This window comes from Sinocyclocheilus grahami, unplaced genomic scaffold (assembly GCF_001515645.1).
Source record: "Sinocyclocheilus grahami isolate Dianchi unplaced genomic scaffold, SAMN03320097.WGS_v1.1 scaffold616.1, whole genome shotgun sequence".
In the NCBI taxonomy this organism is placed as follows: Eukaryota; Metazoa; Chordata; class Actinopteri; order Cypriniformes; family Cyprinidae; genus Sinocyclocheilus; species Sinocyclocheilus grahami.
In genome coordinates, this window is record NW_015505795.1 from 71,464 (window position 1) to 94,032 (window position 22,569).

Consider the following 22,569-nt stretch of genomic DNA (forward strand, 5'->3'; position numbering starts at 1 on the left):
CTTTATTTCAGTTATTGTTTTAGTAATTTTAGTACTTTAACTTAAAACCTATTTTTCAATTAGTTGCAACATTTTTAATTTTCTAAGTTTTCCATCTAACTTTTATATTTGATTGTATTTTTTAACAACACTGACCTGTTTGTGACTGAAGAAATGTATTATATTAGAATCACCCTTTTTGTTTAGTTGTATTAAAATGTTTCTGCTTCAGTCATGTTTAAAAGCTCATTTAAGATGCTGAATACTTGTTTCTAGTCAGTTTGCTAAAAGCAAGTGACTAATTAATAATCAAGTAAGGAAACTAATTAATATTCAGTCTGTGTTGGCTCTTTTTGACTTCAGACTTGTGTTAGCCAGTCCAGTTATTACTATAAGCTCATTACAGCCGGATGAAAAGGGGTTACAGCTTTTAAGCATTTGTTTCTGTTTGACTAACCTCCGGTTTGACCACGCTCCTCTAGCCATGAGAACCTCTCTGTGTCTGGGACTGTATTTGTGAATTATTGCTGGTGAAGCCTAGGTTCTCATTCACAGGTCAGAAATGCAGTGATGAATGCAGCTTGGCCCAGAGGTCAGAGGTCAAGCTGTCATCGTACTCTGAGACAGGGTAGCAAAGGACAGCTGGGAGACAAATCAATCAACAGTGCAATAAAGGTCATTTGATCTGGTTATTAGGGAATTTAATGTATCTTTTCATATTTCATGTGTCTCAGTTTATAACTATATAACCCAGACATACTCTTTGTGATTTGTGAAGAAGTACTGCGGTACGTTCATGGTGTTTTTTTGTGTTTTTTGGAGCTCAACAGCCCTTCTGAAATTTCTGAAGATCAGAAATTCTTCATAAATTCACAAGAAGATCATACAGGTTTGGAAAGGCAGAAAGTGACATTTCACTATATTCTTGCCTTATTATTTGAATTAAAGCCATGAATATGTTGCTTTCATGTAGCAGGATTGAGAAGAAAAAAATCTAATAAAAACTGGCTCCCTTTCAATTCGGGCACAACACAGGAAGTTGAATTGGAATGACAGGAAGAGGAATTAAAGATGTTCAACAGAGGAATTTCATTAGTTCAACATAACAACTAAACTGTTCCAGAGCAGATGATTTCTTATGTGTTTTGTTCAAGGTTTCCAGCTGGAAAACTCACTTCATGTTGTTTGGCTCCTCTTAGAAGATTTATAATGGACAATAGAGCATTCTGGGAAATTATGCATTCTTCCATCATGGTCTAACATTTAAGTATATAGTTAAATATGTTTAAAATAAATACAAATTTCATTAAAGACAAAGTGGCACTTCAGACACTGAACATTATAATTTCAAGTTTCTGCAAATAGCACAAATGATTGATAAATGCAATTCATAGAGAAAAATCTAAGTTATATGAATTTCATTCCATTTTAGTAAAAAAAAAATCAAACTTGAATTGCATTTGGTCTGCCACCTCAATTTAAACTTTAAATTTCAAAAATGCATTCTGGCGTGAGTTGGGATTTGTTGTAGAGATGTGATTGAGCAGTAGGTGGCGCTGTTATTCAGTATTACAGCACCACAGGCACCTCTAGACTACAGACTACAGTACTAACCTCTAACCCCTAATTAACTAAAGTAACCATCCAATCCAGTTAGTTTGCATTCATATGTAGCCTATCCACTGTAATCTCACATTCTTCTCATGTCACTGTTCATTTGTGCACAGTGCAATTAACTCAGGATAGTATTGCCAGTTGTTGTGCAGCTTCAAAGGGAAAGACATTGTGCCAAAAAGGTCATGCTCTGATGGTCTTTTGGATGGTGATCAGTTATTATACTATCAAAAGGACAAGCGCTGATGATGCAGTGAACACTTCTGTCCTGAGCATTAATTAGGCTGTCTGACCAGAAGCTACACAATTTGTACAGTGTCCCAACTTTTTTGGAATTGGGTTTGTATTAAGTAACATCAGCAGCCATTCTCAATCAGCCATATATTTTTGGTGCTGTAATGAAAGTACAATTGTGTCTTTTCAAACCGGTATGACTCTTTCAAGCACTAATTAGAATTTTTTACGAATTTTTCTCAAAAAAATATTTAAATTAAATAGCTTTCTGCATTGTGAAATTAATCTCTTGCTTACATCGTTCGTACACTTTTATCGTTTTGGATAAAAACATCTGCTAAAAGAATACATATAAATGTAACGTGCATCTGCACTTGTTGATGTGGAGAAAATCTGCGAGAGTGCAGATTTCAGTCTGCGATTGCGTGCACTCACAAAGCGATGATTCATCTGAACACCTCTGATTGGCCACTGCGTTCGTAAGCTCAACAGAATCATGTGTGATTGGTTATAATGCGCAACGCTATATAATAAAAAGCGTAAAAAGAAATCTGATGCAATATGAGCAGATCTAAATTTAAAACCGCGATCGCAACTTTTCATTTTACTTTATTCACAACAAATGTTATAGATTTAGTTTAACTGTGAAGTAGCATTTTTGTTCCAAACAGATGTTGTGGAGGGTGAGCACCCACTGGCAGAAACATAAATCAGCGCATCTGTTACAGTTACTGAAAAAAATGTGTCATCAAATTACAGTTACTTATGAAAACGTGTAACATCTGAATATTTTCACACACACACATACAGATTTGATCGATTTCTTTCCCAAAGTGCACTGACTGCTCTAAAATATGAGACAGCAATGTTTCAGGAGTTTAGGACACAAACTTATTCGATAGGTGTTTTATTTTCTATTTGGGTTTATGCATATGCTTTATTTTTAAGATTAACAGTTGTTGTTGTTTTTAGATGCCTGTGTTTCCTCTCATAGCTATGCAGAGATTTGATTTCAAAAACAGAATCATGGCTATTAAACTATTTCTTGTTATGGTTTTAAATCTGTATTTACCTCAGAATTATCTCAAAGTAAAAAGAGGTGCTAAAGTCTTAAAGGTGGCTGTGTTTTAAAATTCAGTTATTATAGTCCTAATTCAAGTGATGTAATCAGTGTTGAGTAGCCTACTGTAAGGTTGACTTAGCTGAAAACATTTGTTAGAAATTTAGAAAAGCAATCAAATATAATCAGTTACATTACTTTAATAAAGGAAGTGAAATAGTTACAGTACTTATATTTTAAATAGGGTAATTTGTAACCTATTACATTTACAAAGTAACACTGATGATATACAATACTGCGAGTCTGCGATACATTCACTTCCGTAATATGATGACTTTAGTAAAACATACTTTGATATAAACAATGTTTAAAAATAATTGCCATATTCATGCACTGGTATTTATCCCACTTCAAGGGCAAATTACAATGGTACATGTCCAGAATAGTGATGTGATTTTAAAATATTTTTAGGTATAAGCTATATCTATCTATTAAATCAGTGTAGTTACACTTTGAAATCATTTTTAGCAGGTCAACCCAGTAATGCCAAAGGTCAGTGCTACAAATTCATTCAAATATATTAGTTCATAGTAATATTTATGAAGTACATACAGTATTCTGCGCTAACAGGGACTGTTCTCAGAACGTTCTGGCAAAGTTCTCTCAAAGTTATGATGACACATTCTTCCAGTAAACGTTAATAGGACATTCGTTCAAAATGATCTGGTCCTTAATAACATTATCGAGACATTAGCACAATTTGTACAGCATTCGTGGAACATTTTTCTGAAATATTTTAGTTGGACGTTAGTCTGTTTTTTTAAACGTTACTACTTCTTTTAGAACGTTCAGAAAACATTCCGAAGCAACGTTCCCATAATGTTTGCAAAATGATCAAATTGAACATTCCGTTAATGCTTTCTTCCAATGTTAACATAACCAAGAAAAACTTTTTTAAAACATTCAGCAATTTTTGGAATGTATTAAGTTTGAAATAACATTTTCATTTTTGTTAGCTGGGTCTTATATGTATATAGCATTTATCAAATATGTTTGTATGTTTAGGATGAATTACTGAAACCTGTTGAGTCTAAATAGGATTCACAGCTGAAATTCCCAACACTTGTCCAACGCCAACATTTCTAAAACTAAAGTCTCTGTCAGTGTGTGTTTTCTACAATAAAAGATTAATAATGTTCATAATGCAAACGCTTTGCGGTTTGTTTTTGCTGTGTTTTCTCGGCCATCTGATCGACTTGTAACTACAGCAGCACACTTGGCCGTTAACAGACAACACAGCTCATTATACTGTCTTAAAATAGAAAGGCTGTGACTCAGTGCTAATTGAGTAACAGATAGTTTGAAGAGGTTTTGAAACAGCATTGTTATTTCGGTTTGAATACTTCAGAGAGTTGGTTTATTGTCAGATAAACTCACGGTGAGCTGGTTATAGCAGAATGATTAAATGCAGCAGTGTAATGTTTTGGCATTTTATGCAAAATATTGTTTTAGATATCATACGATGGATATCAATATATATCATTTTTTGTTTACAATATATTCTTGGTGAAAAGAAATGTAGGGCAGAACTTGATTTCATTCATGGAGAAGTGAGTGCTTGATTGATTGTTCTGATGAATCATTAACAGTTAGAGCAGGAATGTTTATCACAGAGGTAAATCGCTTCAGTTTTGCGTTCATGTTGACTGTGAGTGACTCCTGTCGTGAAATACTGCAGACACATTCCTGCTTAAGTGCGTATTGATTGAGTGAATCAGATCCTGGACTGTTCAGATGATTTCACCTTCCTGTTGTTTTGAAATCCAGTACTATTTTTGTACTATTTTGGTTTCCATGCAAAAAAAACCCCCCATCAAATTGGTAAAAATCATATCTAAAGTTTTGTGTAAAAACAGAAAACCTGTAGCCTATAGTTATTATTAATGAATATGTGAGAAATTTAATAATTCCCTTATTATTGTGTTTCTGTTGTGTTATATATATATATATATATATATATATATACACATATTTATTATGTATATATAAATACACACAGATACAGTATGTATTTTGAAAATATTTACGTTTATACATTTATATATTCAGATTCTCATATTTTATATTATATATAAATATATTTAATATATAAACATAACTTATTTTTCTTAAATATATACATGCATGTGTTTGTATTTATATATATATATGTATATACATAATAAATATACACAGTATACACACACACAAAAACTTTTATTTAATCGTTTGACAGCACTAATATATATATATATATATACTGTATATATGAGGGTGAAATGGGTTTCTCACATTTATTTTCAGTGCTGAAACAGTCTAATTATTTAGATCCAAAAAAGCAATGGAAAAAACAACATTTGGCCAAATCGTAGGCTGTGAAACTCAACTAGATGAAGAAACAGTAGTTTTCCAGTGGATGATTCAGAAAACAAGTATTAGTTTTGAGTAAACTTTGAGTCTTATATTTCTCATGTGTGTCATATTTTAGTGTTTGACAAGTTACAATAAAGGTTTTCCATTCTTTAGTGTTGATCAAAATTGGCAAATTGCATGGACACCAATGAGGGTCAATTTGAGGTCATAGTTTCTGTACAGCCTTTCTAAAAATATCTGTGTTTTAATAACTTTGCATGCATGAGAAAAAGTCACCAAATTCTAAGAAGAAATGAATAGTTTAACCAGTTAATCAAACATGGGTCAGATTGACCCAGACACAACGATGTGTTTGTAGGACTTCTGCATCTGTATGTAGGATTTTCTCAGAGGACTCGACTAACAAAAACATTCATAACTACAGTCCCATGAATGCTTCCTTTCCCACAGCTCTCCTTTGCCAATTTCCGTTTCCTTTTTTGAGCTGTTTTGGTTCTTACCATGGATATTTGAGCAGAATTCATGGCTGTATCTAGTAACATGATGTTTTGTAAAGCAGAAATAACTCCCGTGTTTGAGAGCAGACTGAATGAATGACAAAGTCACAAGAAGGAATGAAACGTTCCTTCATCGGGATTTATAGGATCTCCCGCTGAATACAAAGTGCGTGTGTTGTAGCGTTTGAAAAACATCTGGAAATGTAGTCTAAGCGTGCACATCTGTTTTAGTGAAGTGCTGAACAGTCATTGTACAAACGCTCAACATTGTGCATGACATTCCTTATTAAACCTATTTCCTCATTCATTCTTCACTAAACTGTATTCATTTTAATTCTGTTTTAAAAAGTCCTATTTTTGCAGTCCATTTAGTAGCTGTTCAGTTTTAATCATCTGCTGTGGTACTTGTTTGAATGTACAAAGATGACTGTAATAAAACCATATTGGCAGAGGAGTTTTGATGCTGATGTCTATATGCCTGTAAATCCTTACTTTACAGTATTTACATCAATGCATTTAGCAGGCACTTTATCCAAAGCAACTTACAGCATGTGACCATATATTGACGTACACAGTATTTATGAAACATTAGGTGAACAATACCAGGATGAGCCACCCGGAAACCTCTTTAAAAACAGTCATTATTTTTGCAATGCTCTTGGGTGACTTTGCAGCACAGAAACGAGACGCTCCAGCCATAATACAGGATCAGTGAATCTCGTCAAGTATAAGACAGAGATCAGGTTGTCTGATTTCATTTTGGCTATGCTAAAAAGACTATAGTTATTGCTCATTCTGCTGTATGGAGAGCTTTCCAGGACTCCACATGGAAGCTTTGTTGCTTCGTCCTCTTTATGTTATCGGTATCGGCCAAAATTTTCATATCGGTGCATCCCTAATTATCTTATTATCTACAAAATAAGTCACAGTCATCAGATGAAAATGTTTTGCTGTCATTCGTATTGCCTTGCAAGTTCAGAGTTTTGTCCAGTATTGTTTTTAGTTTTTAAGATAGTTTCTGTGATTTTTACACTTGTGTGTACATATGTGGGTGTTTGGCAATGGACTTTATTCCCTAAACCATCACAAACTCCCAACTCAGTTTCTGTTGGTTTCAGTGCACACTTCAAGAGTATTTACTCTGTTTTTATATAAAGGTTTCAGGAAGAAGGGAACTAATGTAGCTCTTTTCTAATCACATGAATGTGCATTTATCTTTCATTTAATTTGATTTGTTTATTTTACTTAACTTTTTATAAAATTTAGTTTTATTTAATTTGATTTGAATATAAAGAGATAATAAACAAGTGGGGGAAAAGATCCAGTGTTATATTTATTTTATATAATTAATATAATAGATTTTAGTAATATTTTTAACATTTTAGTTAAAGTTGTAATCATTTTGCTGTGTGTTTTTGGCATTTAGTAGTTTTATATCCGTTTGTATTTATATGTCTTTATAGTTATTTGTTTTATTTTTTATTTCAGTTTAGGTATTTTATTTCAGTAATTTGCCAAGGCAACATTTCTTATTTTCATTAAGTTTTTCAATCCAATAAGTTATTTTATTTAATTTTATAAATTTTTTTATTTATTTTTATTTTTATTATCTTATTTTTTAAAATTATTTTATTTTATTTTATTATTTTAATATACATAATTCCTATCATTCCCCCCCCCTTTTTCTAGACAGATACTGTCAACTATAGAGATCATAAGGAATTCAGTGATTTCAGATTCTGATTCCACTTCACGATTCTGTTTTCTTGATTTTTAAGTGCTCTCCTGCCTAAATAATTGGCCCTTACTATATTTTAGACACATTTTTAAGTAGTCAATTAATTGCTTTATTATAACTGAGTAACCTAACAACAGGTCCAGTTGACTGATCCAAATGATGCCTTGAGTCTTCAAAACCGATTTATCAAGAAGAACTTGTTCACAAGAGTCATTTGTTTGTGAATCAGACTACACTGATCACGCTGTATGTTTGTTGTTGCGTGCAACCAGCAAGACAATGCAATTGAAAGATGCCGTTGTGTTATGTTTCAGCATCCATTCTTTCTCTCATAACATTCAGATTAAATTCAGATAAAACATGCAGTGGTGCTGTAGATTTAATCATTAACCAAACTGAACGTCATTACAAATAATTATGTTGTAGTGTTTTTGTTATGGCTATTGTTTCTGTCTCTCACATTTAGATCAACACCAATGGCTTTGTTGCTCTGGAGAAGCCAGCAGGAGAATCGGAGTATCTGGGTAACATGCCGGCTGGCTTTGGGATGATCGCTGCTCTGCAGGGCGACCTGGACACCAGCGATGGAGTAGGAAAGGTGTTCTTCCGCCAGGACTCCAGTCCGGCTCTTCTACGGCAGGCGGCCGATCACATCAACAGAGCCTTCCCCGAGGATGACGTGGTGAACCCCATCAGCGCTGTGGTGGTCACATGGGTGGATGTGGCGTCCCATCGGGCCGAGAGCAGAGGAGACGGACTGGAGCCCACCGGAAGAGTGAGGTTCAGTTTACTTGTGGGCCGTTCACACATACAGCCATTTTTAGCATGCATTTTTCATTGATGTATTGTTGGTCTTTTCTACTGCCGGTTGCCTTGCTTTATTGGTAATGCAAATCTGTGTATGTTCTGGACCTAAAAAAAAATGCATCACTATTATTAATGCATGCATACTACTCACTTGTACTGCAAAATTCATAGTTATTTTCCAGTTAAAATATTTACAAATTCCAAGTTTATTTAGCTTTAACTTGTTTAATTAAATTATACTTGCATAAGATTTAAGGCTTCATATAGGTTGTATTTTGAATATATTCATATAGTGCATTTTGCTCTGCAAGGCTTTTTTTTACTAAACTACAATTTAGTTTAAAACAAGTGAAAAAATTATTTTAGTTATTTTAGTGTAATTAATATACTATTACAGGTTTTATTAATATTTTTTATATTGTTTTAATTTTAAGTTTTCAATTTGTCGCATTTTTATTTATTTATTTTTTAAATATGTGTTGTGTTTATATTTGTTATATATGTGTTTAAAGCATAATTAAAGCACAATTGCAAGGTTTAAAATCTTTTTTTATTTTAAATATTTTACACTGCAGATCCTTTTCACTTATTTTAAATATAAAAGAGTTAAAAACAAGTGGGGAAAATCCAGTGTTATTTTAGTATAATTAATATAATATTTGAATATGTTATTACTATTTTAATTTTATATTTTAATTTTAGTTTTAGTCATTTAGTCATTATGTCTGAATAGTTTTATTAATATTTATGCCAGTTTTAGTTTAGGTAATTTTAATATTTTAACTTGAACTACACAAAAATGAGAAATGTTGCTTCAGCAACTAACTGAAATAATATAAGTTTTTCAATAAAATCCCAGACTTTTCACTGAAGGTGAATGACTTCCAATGGCTGTGTCATTGTAGATTGCTGCATGTGTGAATTATAAGAGTAATGGATTTAACTGATCGTGCACAAATACACTCAAGAGTTAATAAATCATGTTCTTTATCCTTATAGCGAAATACGTTTCAGCTGGTCATCGCTTCTCTGGAGACGAAGTCCTATGCGATTCTTCTCTACCCGAGAGAGGCGATGCAGTTCCAGAGCACCGGCAGCAGCTACACGATGCATGCCGGCTTCAGTAAAGGACAGAAGACATACTTAGTGCTTTATAAGAAGCAAGGACCGTACTATCGCATCACAGACGACAGCGAGGCGTCTGTCAAGAACTTGGCTGAGTAAGTTTGGTTGCTGTTAGTGCTGGAGTTCACCTAAGTATAATTATTGTCATCATGTACTCACCCTAATGATGCTCCAAATCTTTTTCTTTCTTCTGTGAAACTGAAAAGTAGAAGAAGCTTCATGCGGGTCTTTTCTACACAATTATATCATGACCTCGTCAAAAAAACTCCAAAATGGACCAAAAAACACCATAATGCTCCTTAAACTAATCGTAGAAGTACAGTGCATACAATAGGTTTATGTAGAATGATATTTGAGAGCGAATGAAATACAAAAAATCTGTATTTTTGTCTTGTTTTCCAGAACAAATATCGAAACATTCTTAAACCATGAAAAATTTACTTGAGAGGCAAAATGCTTAAGATATTAATTCTTGTTTTCTGAAAAAAAAGAACATAAACACTTTTATTTTTCTGACCCAATTGACAGATATTTTTCTTGTTTTAAGCATAAACTTTTAATAAATTAATAAATTTTGATACTTTTTTTAGCAAACAAAGCTTGATATCTTAAATTAAGAATTTTTTTTATTGATTTAGGAATGTTTATATCAAATAATCAAGCATATTTAATTATTAACCGCTTTGAGCTAAAATATTTTATTGAGATCGGCAAAAACATTTTTTTCTTTAGTACAAATATCTAAACATTCTTGAATCAAGATACATTTAACTAGAGAAACAAAAAAAGCTTAAGATATTAAGTCTTGTTTTCTAAACAAAAAAAAGAATTTATGCTTAGAACAAGAAGAAATATGTCCATTGGGTCAAAAATATCAAACTAATTTTTTTAAAAAAGTTGATTTTTATTTCCTCACTGACAGACATTTTCTTTTATTGTTTTATGGATAAACTTTTCATAACTGATACATTTTTCATAAAACAAAACTTAATATCTTAACTATTTTTGCTTAACAAGTAAATGTATTTAGGGATGATTTAAGGATTCTTTTGTTGATGTATTTCTGTATCTGTTTATATCTAAGATCTGAAGTCATTTTCCTTCTTAATTAAATGTCTTTATATAAGAATTTTCAGAAATTTATAATGGAAGACAAAATATTAAGTATGTAAAATATATATATATTTTTTCTTATAGTCTTATTGTATTTAGTCTCCTGGTACTTTTTGTAATTTTTGGAGCTTGACAGATGTGCATTCACTATGAATTGTAAGGAAAAAGATCTTTGTGAAGGTCTCGTCTTACAGTATGTTCCATTGGAGCAACTGGATTTTGATTTTTAGGTGAACTAATAATGTTTTGGTGGCATGTCCACTGTTTAGCAGTGTAAGTGTTCTTTGACCACGTTTCCCCATAATGCTGTTGGATGTCTTTTCCAGGCAGACTAACTCCGGAAAGCGTGGTGTGTGGGTGTATGAAATAGGAACGTTCCCTTACTTCACGGACGTCGCTCCTGGAGAAGTGCCAGACTTACCTTTGGATTCCCACCAATATCAGAGCACAAGAAAGCCCAGCCATCAACACCCGGTGTATCCTGACGTCCAGCAGGAGAACCTGGATGGAGTTTATGATCGTCCAGAACATCCTCCACCCTTCCAGGTGCAGACGGTTCAGTACAGACCTGAACGACCGGCGGTCGTGGAAATCGAAAATGAAGACAACATCGAGGTTAACGGTCAGCATGAATGGTTTATTTACTAGAACAATATACAACTTTGTACTGTTCTTGAGCTGAAATGATCCCTTTTTTGTCTTTTTTTGCATACAGTATTTACATACAACTCTGGTGAATGTGGTGGACAGAAATGCTCTAAATTTGGTGAATGCAGCAATTATCCGAGCGGACGATGCTGCCAGTGTAAACCTGGATACTACGGCAATGGGGTTCAGTGTGTTCCTGATGGTAATGCCTCTATAATGGACTGCATTTGTTATTGGTTTCATTTATGTTAAAGAAATATTTCCTTATGGTGGGTTATGATCACTGACAGCAGAGTAAAATAATAAATAATAAAAAAATTTAGCAACACATTCACATTAATGAGCAACACATTAATGGCCACATGACACAAAAAAAATTAAGTGCTTTATTGTTAGTATTTATGAGCATAAATTAGTATTTAAAAAGCATATATATATATATATATTAGTGCTGTCAATCAATTAAAAAAATTAACTAATTAATCACATAAATACATTATATATTATTATGTTATTATTGTTGCACATATATATATATATGCAAGTAATAAAATGCAAAATATTTAATAAAAATAATCTATAAATCTTTCTATAAATAATATAAAAAATAATATAAAAAGTATATTTTATACAGCAAAAAAAAAAGACTAATAGACTTTACATGACAAACAAATAAAACTGTATTTTTTGGTTGTTTATTGTTATTTTTATAATGAAAAAAAATATTTATTTTAAATTGACATTTTTATGATTTTTTTTAAATCACTTGATTGTGTTAAACCCTTTTAATAAACCAAATATTTACATATAAAATACAATTTCTAATTCAATTAATTAGTAGGTTCTCATCAACTCCCAAACCCTTTATTGGAATAAACAATGTTTCACATATAATTTGTTGTTGACATCAAAGACTGTCTCAGTCATATTCTGGGACAAAAAATGAAGTGTTATTTGAATACAGTATGACTAAAATGAATACATGTTTCATGTTGAGCTGGTAAACACACATCTGCTGTTGTCAAAAATGTTATTTTTTATCTTCAGTCTCTCTTACCTTTAATCATATTGTTAAGCTAGGCCATTTATGGTAATATTAATAGAGTTCATGTTTGAAATCTGTTAAATGGAATTTTTGTTACTTTCATACATTAGACAGTTTTTGTACTGTGTTGGGTTCAGTGTAAGATCTGAATCCTGAGAACAGCTACAGTCATAATGATGTCTGATGATCTTTCACAGGTATTCCTCAGAGGATGAACGGGAAAGTGAGCGGCAGGGTGTCCGTGGGAAACTCACCGGTGCCCGTGGACTTCGCCAGTAACGATCTCCACTCGTATGTGGTGGTGAATGACGGCAGAGCGTATGTGGCCATCAGCGCCATTCCAGCGATCGTCGGCTTCTCTCTGCAGCCGCTGTCGTCCGTCGGAGGAATCATCGGCTGGACGTTTGCACTTCAGCAGCCGGGCTTCAAGAACGGCTTCAGCATCATTGGTGAGATTCTCAGAATTCATATAATGAGAAGTCCTCAATAAGAGCCATCTGAATTCACATTTTTAACATTTTTATCAAATAAAAAATTGTAAAGGAGATCTTATTTAGCTCAGGGTTATTATAGTTAACTAAAACTGAAAAAAATAAATAAACCATAAAAATCCTCTAAAACTTCTTCATTACAAAATAAACGTTAACCGCAAAATAAAATATAAAAAGCTTACTTCAGCTTATTGGCGAGACAACATTTCACATTTTAACCTGATTTACTTAATGTACTAAAATAACTAAAACTAAAATTCAATAAAATTATTAAAAACCAGATACTGTAAACACATATAAAAGTAACACAAACTATTAAAAAAGGCAAAAAAACACACAACAAAATGACTAAAACTTTACTGCAAATAAGAATGGAAATATAAAAATAAAAGAAGAAATACTGATAATCAAAAATCTAAATATTAATAAAAACTATAATAGTATCTCAGTGATACTAAGACAACATTGATTTAGATCAAGGGATAAATTGGGAAAAACAAATAAATAAATAAAAACAATTAATGATTAAATAATACATCTAACAGTACAGTACTACAGTGAGTTGAATCCAATTATTTTCCAAATATTTTATACGTATTTATTACATGTATTTATTTTTTTAATACTTTTTTTAGAATATAAATGGGGTCTTTATACGTTAAAAATATATAGCTGCATACATATTTTAGGATTGTCTGTGGCTGGTATCTTAAACATTAAAAACTCCTTACTTCGATAGCTAGACGTCTTTCTTCATAGTTCAGTATTTCCTAAATCTTCATCGTCTTTCCTTTTATTTTCCATTATGACATATGCAGATGAAATCATTCACTACTGGATGTAGGAGTACTAGTAATACTTCCCTTTCTAATTTCATTATTAAACATGCATGACATTTTCAGAGTAGTTATTTGGGTGCAAAAGCACTTAAACTTGTAATGATGGAGTGTTATATGTATTGGAAGCTGTAAGATGTGTTGTGATGGAAGAGCAGAAGAGCCAGAATACAGCAAATATTTTTTGATAAACAATTGTTTTAAAATCAATGTATTTTCAGCAAACTCTCTGTTTTGACACATCAGTTTGAGTTGTTTGCTGTGCGGTGATACAGTATGTTTGAAATCCAGCCTCACGCTCCCTCTTTGACCTGTCTGTCAGGCGGAGTGTTCAGACGTCAGGCCGACGTGACCTTCCAGCCTGGCGGGGAAAGGATGACTATCTCTCAGGAGTTCAAAGGCATTGATGAGCACGACCACCTGATGGTTGACACCAAACTTGAAGGAAAGATTCCTGAGGTTCCTCAGGGAGCCACAGTTCAGATTGACCCCTACACAGAGATCTACCAGTACAGCACCAACTGTGAGTCAAACCATCATGACTGCATGTGTATGCATAAAACAATAATGAGTATGCATAATAATACAATAATGTATGCAGCAATAAAACAAAAAGGAGTATGTATAAGTGTGCATTCTAAAATATGCATGAGTTTGCATATTACAACTTTTTTGAGTATGTATGAGTATGCATGATAAAACATGCATGAGTATGTATGATAAAACTTGCACAAGTATGCATGATAAAACATGCATGAATATGCATGAGTATGTATGAGTGAAACAAGAATGAGTATGCATGTGGATGCATTATAAAACATGCATGATTATGTATGAGTGAAACGAATGAGTATGCATGAGGATGGATTATAAAACATGCATGAATATGTATGAGTGAAACAAGAATGAGTATGCATGAGGATGGATTATAAAACATGCATGAATATGTATGAGTGAAACAAGAATGAGTATGCATGAGGATGCATTATAAAACATGCATTAGGATGCATTATAAGACATGCATGATTATGTATGAGTATGGATGATAAAACATGCACGAGTATAGATGATAAAACGTGAGTATTCATGAGTATGGATGAGTAAAACATGAATGAGTATGCATGAGGATGCATTATAAAACATGCATAAAGACGTATGAATATGGATGATAAAACATGCATGAGGATGCATTATAAAACATGCATTAGTATGGATGATAAAACATGTAAGAGTATGCATGATAAAACATGCTTGAGGATGTATATGTATGATCAAACATGCATGAAGATGCAGTATAAAACATGCATGAGTATATATGAATATGGATGGTAAAACATGAATGAGTATGTATGAGTAAAACATGAATGAGTTTGCATGAGGATGCATTATAAAACATGCATGAGGATGTATGAATATGGATGATAAAACATACATGAGGATGCATTATAAAACACGCATGCATGATTATGGATGATAAAACATGCATGAGTATGTATGAGTATGCATGATAAAACATACTTGAGTATGGATGATAAAACATGCGTGAATATGCAGTAAGTATGCATGATGCGAAGTATCTCCTTTAGCAATATGTCATGATTTGCGTTTAAGTCCTATTATGAAACCTAATGATTCGTGTGACTCTTCTGTCAGTGATCACCGCTTCATCCACACGGGAGTATGTGATCAATCTGCAGGACCGTTCAACCCAAAGCAGAAGCTACAAATTCAGAGAGACCATCACGTTTCAGGGCTGCCAGCACGATGAAGTCGTCAGTGCCTTGCCGTCCACACAGATGCTCAATGTCGACCAGGTGTTCGTCATGTATGATACGGGTGAACAGCTCTTGCGTTACGCCATGAGTAACAAGATTGGAGACGTCAATGGTAAGGGCAGATCTGAGAAAATATTTTGCCTAGGGCTGCACGAGGAATAGTATTTTAATCATGACTAAGATTTCTGCTTCTCTTAATTAAGTATAATTTGCCTTATTTATCCTGGAATTGACAATTGCATTATCTTGCATTGGTAACAAGCCTCCACAAGCTTTCATGCTTGCAGTTGCCAGATATTAAAACCAAGATTTTAAATCCCCAATCAGAGCTTTTCTCTTAAATTGATAATTTTTTCTGCCCAGAGTTTTACTTACTCTTCCCAATCTGGCAACCATGCGGTTTCTACTTATTGCTACTTTTTATTTAAATATTTTGAGTTTTTTCTTGCAATTGCGAGTTCTCAGAATTATGAGATACAAACGTGCAGTTTTGAGAAAAAAGTATGAATTGTGATATATAAATTCGTAATTAAGAGAAAAAGGTCAGAATTGTGAGAACTTTATTCGAGTTAAAGAGTTATAAACTCTCAATTATGAGATATAAACTCAAAATTGTGAGATAAAAGTCAGACTTGCAAGATATAAACTCAGAATTGTGAGAAAAAGGTCAGAATTGTGAGATATAAACTCAATTGTGAGATATAAACTCAATTGTGAGATATAAACTTAATTATGAGATATAAACTCAGTTATGAGATAAAAACTGAGAATTGCGACATATAAACTCAGAATTGTGAGAAAAAGGTCAGAATTGTGTTATAAACTCAATTGTGATGTCTAAACTAAATTATAAGATATAAACTGAGAGATGTGAGATATTAACTCAGTACTGTGAGACAAAACATCAGAATTGGGAAATAGAAAACTCTCAATTATGAGATATAAACTCAGAATTGTGAGAAAAGTCAGAATTGCAAGATATAAACAATTGTGAGAAAAAGGTCAGAATTATGAGTTATAAACGCAATTGTGAGATATAAACGCAATTGTGAGATATAAACTCGGTTATGAGATAAAAACGGAGAATTGCGAGAAAAAGGTCAGAATTGTGAGTTATAAACTCAATTGTGATATATAAACTAAATTATAAGATATAAACTGAGAGATGTGAGATATAAACTCAGTTATGAGATAAAAACTGAGAATTGCGACATATAAACTCAGAATTGTGAAATAGAAAACTCTCAATTAAGAGATATAAACTCAGAATTGTGAGAAAAGTCAGAATTGCAAGATATAAACAATTGTGAGAAAAAGGTCAGAATTATGAGTTATAAACGCAATTGTGAGATATAAACTCAATTATGAGATATAAACTCGGTTATGAGATAAAAACGGAGAATTGTGAGAAAAAGGTCAGAATTGTGAGTTATAAACTCAATTATGATATATAAACTAAATTATAAGATATAAACTGAGAGATGTGAGATATAAACTCAGTTATGAGATAAAAACTGAGAATTGCGACATATAAACTCAGAATTGTGAAATATAAACGTATAAACGCAATTGTGAGATATAAACTCAATGAGAAAAGTCAGAATTGCAAGATATAAACAATTGTGAGAAAAAGGTCAGAATTATGAGTTATAAACGCAATTGTGAGATATAAACTCAATTATGAGATATAAACTCGGTTATGAGATAAAAACGGAGAATTGTGAGAAAAAGGTCAGAATTGTGAGTTATAAACTCAATTATGAGATATAAACTCGGCTATGAGATATAAACTGAGAAGTATGAGATATAAACTCAGAATTGTGAGAAAAAGGTCAGAATTGTGAGTTACAAACTCAATTGTGAGATATAAACTCTACATTTCAAGATATAAACTGAGAAGTGTGAGATATAAACTCAGAATTGCGAGAAAAACATCAGAATTGTGAGAACTCTCAATTATGAGATAAAAACAAAAAATTTTCTTTGAATGTATGTAATGGATCTTCTGGGGAAATAACAGTTGCTTTTTATACCACATCCGCAGGTGGACAAACGGAAGAAAACGCCTGCTTCACTGGCAGACACGGCTGCGACACTAACGCCGTCTGCAGACCCGGACAAGGAAACCAGTTCACATGCGAATGTGCCGCGGGCTTTACTGGAGATGGACGCGCTTGCTATGGTACCATCACAGGTTTTGCGTAATTAAATCAATCCTCAGTCCATCATTTCAATTAAAACAATTTCCTGTTTCATTTCCCTCTTAAAACGGGCCACTAATCAGCTTCCTTCTGAAGGGAAATGGAGTTTTTGTCCATGAAAGTACTGCTTGGCTTCCTAAGGGGGCTGTTTCCAAAACAGACTTCTAATCAGACGTCAAAATTGCCCAGACCTCTACGGATGTGACCCATCCCTTGCTGCTTAAAGGAAATTACAGAAAAACTGGACAGATGTTATCTTAAAGAGCAGTAATTAGGAGAACCGACTGTATCATTGTTAGTAATTCATGAGAATGTGACTGAGGAAGTCTTTTTGTTTAAGATAGCATTAAAGCAAAGTCTAAAAAAGCTTGCGGAAATCCTCAGGATTGGTCAGCTTCTCTTTTCTCATCAGACATCGATGAATGCAGGGATGCTCCTCAGATCTGCGGGCCAAACGCTGTCTGCAATAACCAGCCGGGAACGTTTCGCTGCGAGTGCCAGGACGGATTCCAGTTCGCCAGCGACGGACAGACGTGTGTTGGTAAGTCAGAGTCTCACGAGTCACTAGTGTTTATGTCTGTTTGTATTCGTCACTTTGTTGACAGAATCCCCCTGCTATTTAGATTTTAAAATACAAAGCAGCTGATTTGCATCATAGAATGTCCACAGTGTTAAACCTGCTCTAAAGTCATGGACTAAATATAATCTACATAAAACCATAAGACTTGATTTTCATGGGAAGACTTTAGAAACCACGTCCCTTGTTTATATCTGGTCTTCTGTAAGAAAGAAAAACGTCTCGGGTTACTTATGTAACCATGGTTCCCTGAGTAGGGAACGAGACACTGCGTCCTCTAGGGGTCGCTATGGGGAACGCCTCGTCGTGACTCGTATCTGAAGCATACATTGAAAAAACACCAACTCGTTGGCCGGCGACAGCCATGACGTCACTACCGGTGCGACTACAGTATAAATCGGTGCCGGGAGCTACACATCATTCACTTCTTCGTCTGAAGCTTGCGTCCGCAGCATGGCAAGAAACCTAGAGGACGCAGTGTCGAAGTATGAAACCGAAACCTTACTTACCTTCTGGACATATCTCGACGAGTGAGTTTATAAACACTGCAAGTCGAGCACCCGGTTTCTGAACCCAGCACGGGAAACACTGCAAAGAAACTAGCAGAAGGGTACACACAACCACCAGTTCCATAGCACATACATATATTTATATACATATATTTAGACATGGATCGTACTCACCCACCACGGCTCCCGCGTTGGAGCTCTGTCCGGAAAGCCTCTAGACCGGACCTTCAGTAAGGTGGTTACTATGATTAACCATAGAACGGGGTAGATGTTACATCCCCTGAGGGAAAGAGTGGATACCTAAGTATTACTCTGATCCGGACGAAAGCTCTGACGCCTTGTCTGGATCACATCCCTCAGGTCTTGCCTACCTCCCTTCGACCCACGATACTTCCTACCCCTACCCGCAGGCGGAGGAGGAGCGCGAGTCGCGACACTAGCCTTCTGTGCTCGTCTCTGATCCTCAAATCGAGACGGGCCAGGACCCCTGGTTTGTTCGGGCTCAGACCTGGACCTTCGTGGAATGAAGGTTTTGAAGGCCGCTGAGCGTGCCTTCGCCTCCCTGAACTTTTCGATGACCGTCTCAACGGATGTACCAAAAAGTTCAGAGGGCGAAACCGGGGCATCGAGAAGAAAACCCCTTTCTTTCTTCCCGATGTCTGCCAGGTTTACCCACAGCTGCCTCTCCGTTACTACCATCGCTGCCATAGATCTGCCCATGGCAGAGGCAGCCTGCTTAGTAGCACGAAGAGCAAGATCCGTGGTGCGGCGTAACTCAGCCATCTCATCAGAAGAAAGGCCCTCGCCTTTATCCAGGTCTTTCAGCAGATCAGCCTGGTATGCTTGGAGCACCGCCATCGTGTGCAGTGAAGCAACAGCCTGACCTGCTGCTGCGTATGCCTTGCCATTCATTTTAGATGTAGCTTGAAGAGGCATGGATGGCAAGGAGGGGGTTTTGAGAGATGATGTCTCTCCCATAGAGAGATAGCTAGCTAGCGTCTCTTCTACAGGGGGCATTCTCTCATAGCCGTTTTCGCGCACCGCCTCGATATTCGCATAACTGGTATGCTGAAACCGATGGATGCGTGAGGAAAACGGCTTCTTCCATTCCTTCTCGATCTCAGTATGGAGATCAGGAAGGAAAGGAAGACTCACCTGAGCTGGAGGGTTATGGCCAGAAAGATAACGTTCGTCGAGACGACCTCGCGACGCCACTTCCTTAGTCCGCTTCCATGGCAAGTCAAGTCTTGCCGTGGCGCGATCCATAACCTCTAAGAGCTCATCATATGCAGGGCAGGAGGATTGAGAAGGCTCAGCCTCAGCTTCTTCGCTCTCATCATCCATTTCCTGCTCTTCCTGGGCTGAAACCAGCAGAGCACTGGCCCCTGGATCAGATGATGTTAAAGAGAGAAAATCATCCTCCAGTGGCTGTCTCTCGCCCCCCGCCGATGAGCGCGAGAAGGAAAGTCCCTCTCTAAACTCATCGGCCAGGTCCACCTGAGATCCCCACGAGCTCATTCTCCTCCGTGCCTCAGCAGCGGCGGGTCCTGAACCGCGGGAAGCAGATGGCTGCCCCTCTTTACTTGAAAAGAGAGACCAACGAGAACGGAGTTTTTTCATTGGAGAAAACTCGCAATGCACGCAGATTGCCCCCTCGAGGACATCGCGTGCGTGCTCCTCGCCCAAACAAACAACACATAGATCGTGTGTGTCATCTGGTGTCAAATAGCGCTGACACGGATGCACACACCTTCTAAATGCTCTACTAGTGCTCGCCATAATATTAATAGATAGCTCTTACTTTTTCCTTGAAAATGCACGCTTCAAACAGAACAGTCAATGAAGACGAAGAAGAGAATGATGTGTAGCTCCCGGCACCGATTTATACTGTAGTCGCACCGGTAGTGACGTCATGGCTGTCGCCGGCCAACGAGTTGGTGTTTTTTCAATGTATGCTTCAGATACGAGTCACGACGAGGCGTTCCCCATAGCGACCCCTAGAGGACGCAGTTCGAAGTTCCCATGAAAGGGAACCATGAATGAGATCTTCTGTAGTTTTTTTCCCATGTAATACATTGATTTAAGTTTTAAATGTATTCAATATTTAAATGTAATGCATATTTGATATTTGAATTTACTAAATGTATCATCTAATTTTAATTCTAATTGTAATATTACATTTATTTATTAAAATGTAAATTGTCATTAAAAGCACAAAATCGTAACAGCCCTATAATGGATTTTCTTAAAGCAATATTAAATATCTTATTCATTTCTGTTTATTTGGAGGTATTAAGATTCACCCAGAAATACTGAACGAGTGATTTAGTCACAAGTAACCTTTTCTTTCTTTCCTTCTTGATTTGAAATGTTCACTTTGTAAAAACACCGCGCAATATACTAAACATAATCTAAATCATAATATATATATATATATATATATATATATATATATATAAAACACACACACACACTCACACACACACATACACACACATATATATATATATATAAAATGTGTACACTGCCGTTCAAAAGTTTGGGATCAGTAAGAATTGTAATGTTTTTTAAAGAAGTCTCTTCTGCTCATCAAGGCTGCATTTATTTGATCAAAAATACAGTAAAAAACAGTAGTCTTGCAAAATGTTATTACAATATAAAGTAATGTTTTCTATTTTAATATCCTTTAAAATATAATTTATTTCTGTGATGCAAAGCTGAATTTCCATCAGCCATTACTCCAGTATAAAGTGTCACATGATCTTCAGAAATCATTCTAATATGCTGATTTATTATTAGAATTATCAACAGTTGTGCTGCCAAATATTTTTTTGGAAACTGATACTTTTTTCAGGATTCTTTGATGAATAAAAAGTAAAAAAGAACAGCATTTATTCAAAATATAAATCTTTTTTTAACAATATAAATCTTTGCTGTCACTTCTTATCAATTTAACACATCCTTGCTGAATAAAAGTTTTCATTTCTTTCAAAAAAAGAAAGAATAAAAATTTACTGACCCCAAACTTTTGAATATTGTTCGAAAAGATTTCTATTTTAAATAAATGCTCTTCTTTTTAACTTTTTATTCATCAAAGCATCCTGAAAAAAGTATCACAGGTTCCAAAAAAATATGAAGCAGCACAACACTTATTATTCAACACTGATAATAAATCAGCATATTAGAATGATTTCTGAAGATCATGTGACGCCGAAGACTGGAGTAATGATGCTGAAAATACAGATTTGCATCACAGGAATTAATTAGATTTTAATGTTTATTAAAATAGAAAAATGTTATTTTACATCATAATAATATTTCACAATATTAAATTTTTCCTGTATTTTTGATCAAATAAATGCAGCCTTGATGAGCAGAAGAAACCCCTGTAAAAAACAAAAATCATTCTGATCCCAAACTTTTGACCGGTAGTGTGTGTACATACAGTATATATATATATATATATATATATATAGTAGACATCTGTGACTTCTGAATCACAGTCTGAGAGAGTTTTTTGTAAAGCAAAACATCTCTAAAGGAGATTAGAGGGATCTTTTTCTCATTAAAACATCAACGAAGCTGTAGGCTTCTTCAAAAGTCTCATCTAAATCTCATTTCTGTCTGTGAGAAATGAGATTGAGATATTTACAGGGGTCGTACGGTCATGAAAAACCTGGAAAAGTCATGGAATTTTAAAACACCAATTTCCAGGCCTGGAAAAGTTTTGGAAAAATAAATAAACCCAGAAAGTTTTGGAAAAGTCATTGAAATCTATTTCACAAAACTCTGTATAATAGAATTGTGTTTAATCAGGTCATCAATTTCGGTGCGGGATTGCGCATAGGTTATATCGTATAGTTTTACTCATTCCCACAGCTTTTGACTTTAAAATGATGGATATTCAC

The 22,569-nt window shown here is 34.6% G+C and overlaps 1 protein-coding gene across 1 annotated transcript in view; it reads left to right on the forward strand.

The window, feature by feature from the left end:
* The first annotated feature begins 6,219 nt into the window (after nt 1–6,219).
* Nucleotides 6,220–22,569, forward strand: part of nid1a (nidogen 1a) — a 31,233-nt gene continuing 14,883 nt past the window's right edge. Inside the window, exons 1-10 of the mRNA XM_016241237.1 lie at nt 6,220–6,276; nt 8,001–8,309; nt 9,341–9,561; nt 10,906–11,201; nt 11,295–11,429; nt 12,470–12,721; nt 13,922–14,122; nt 15,253–15,486; nt 17,419–17,556; nt 17,988–18,116. Coding sequence (XP_016096723.1) covers nt 6,220–6,276; nt 8,001–8,309; nt 9,341–9,561; nt 10,906–11,201; nt 11,295–11,429; nt 12,470–12,721; nt 13,922–14,122; nt 15,253–15,486; nt 17,419–17,556; nt 17,988–18,116 — 1,972 coding nt within the window. The remainder of the gene's footprint in view (nt 6,277–8,000; nt 8,310–9,340; nt 9,562–10,905; nt 11,202–11,294; nt 11,430–12,469; nt 12,722–13,921; nt 14,123–15,252; nt 15,487–17,418; nt 17,557–17,987; nt 18,117–22,569) is intronic.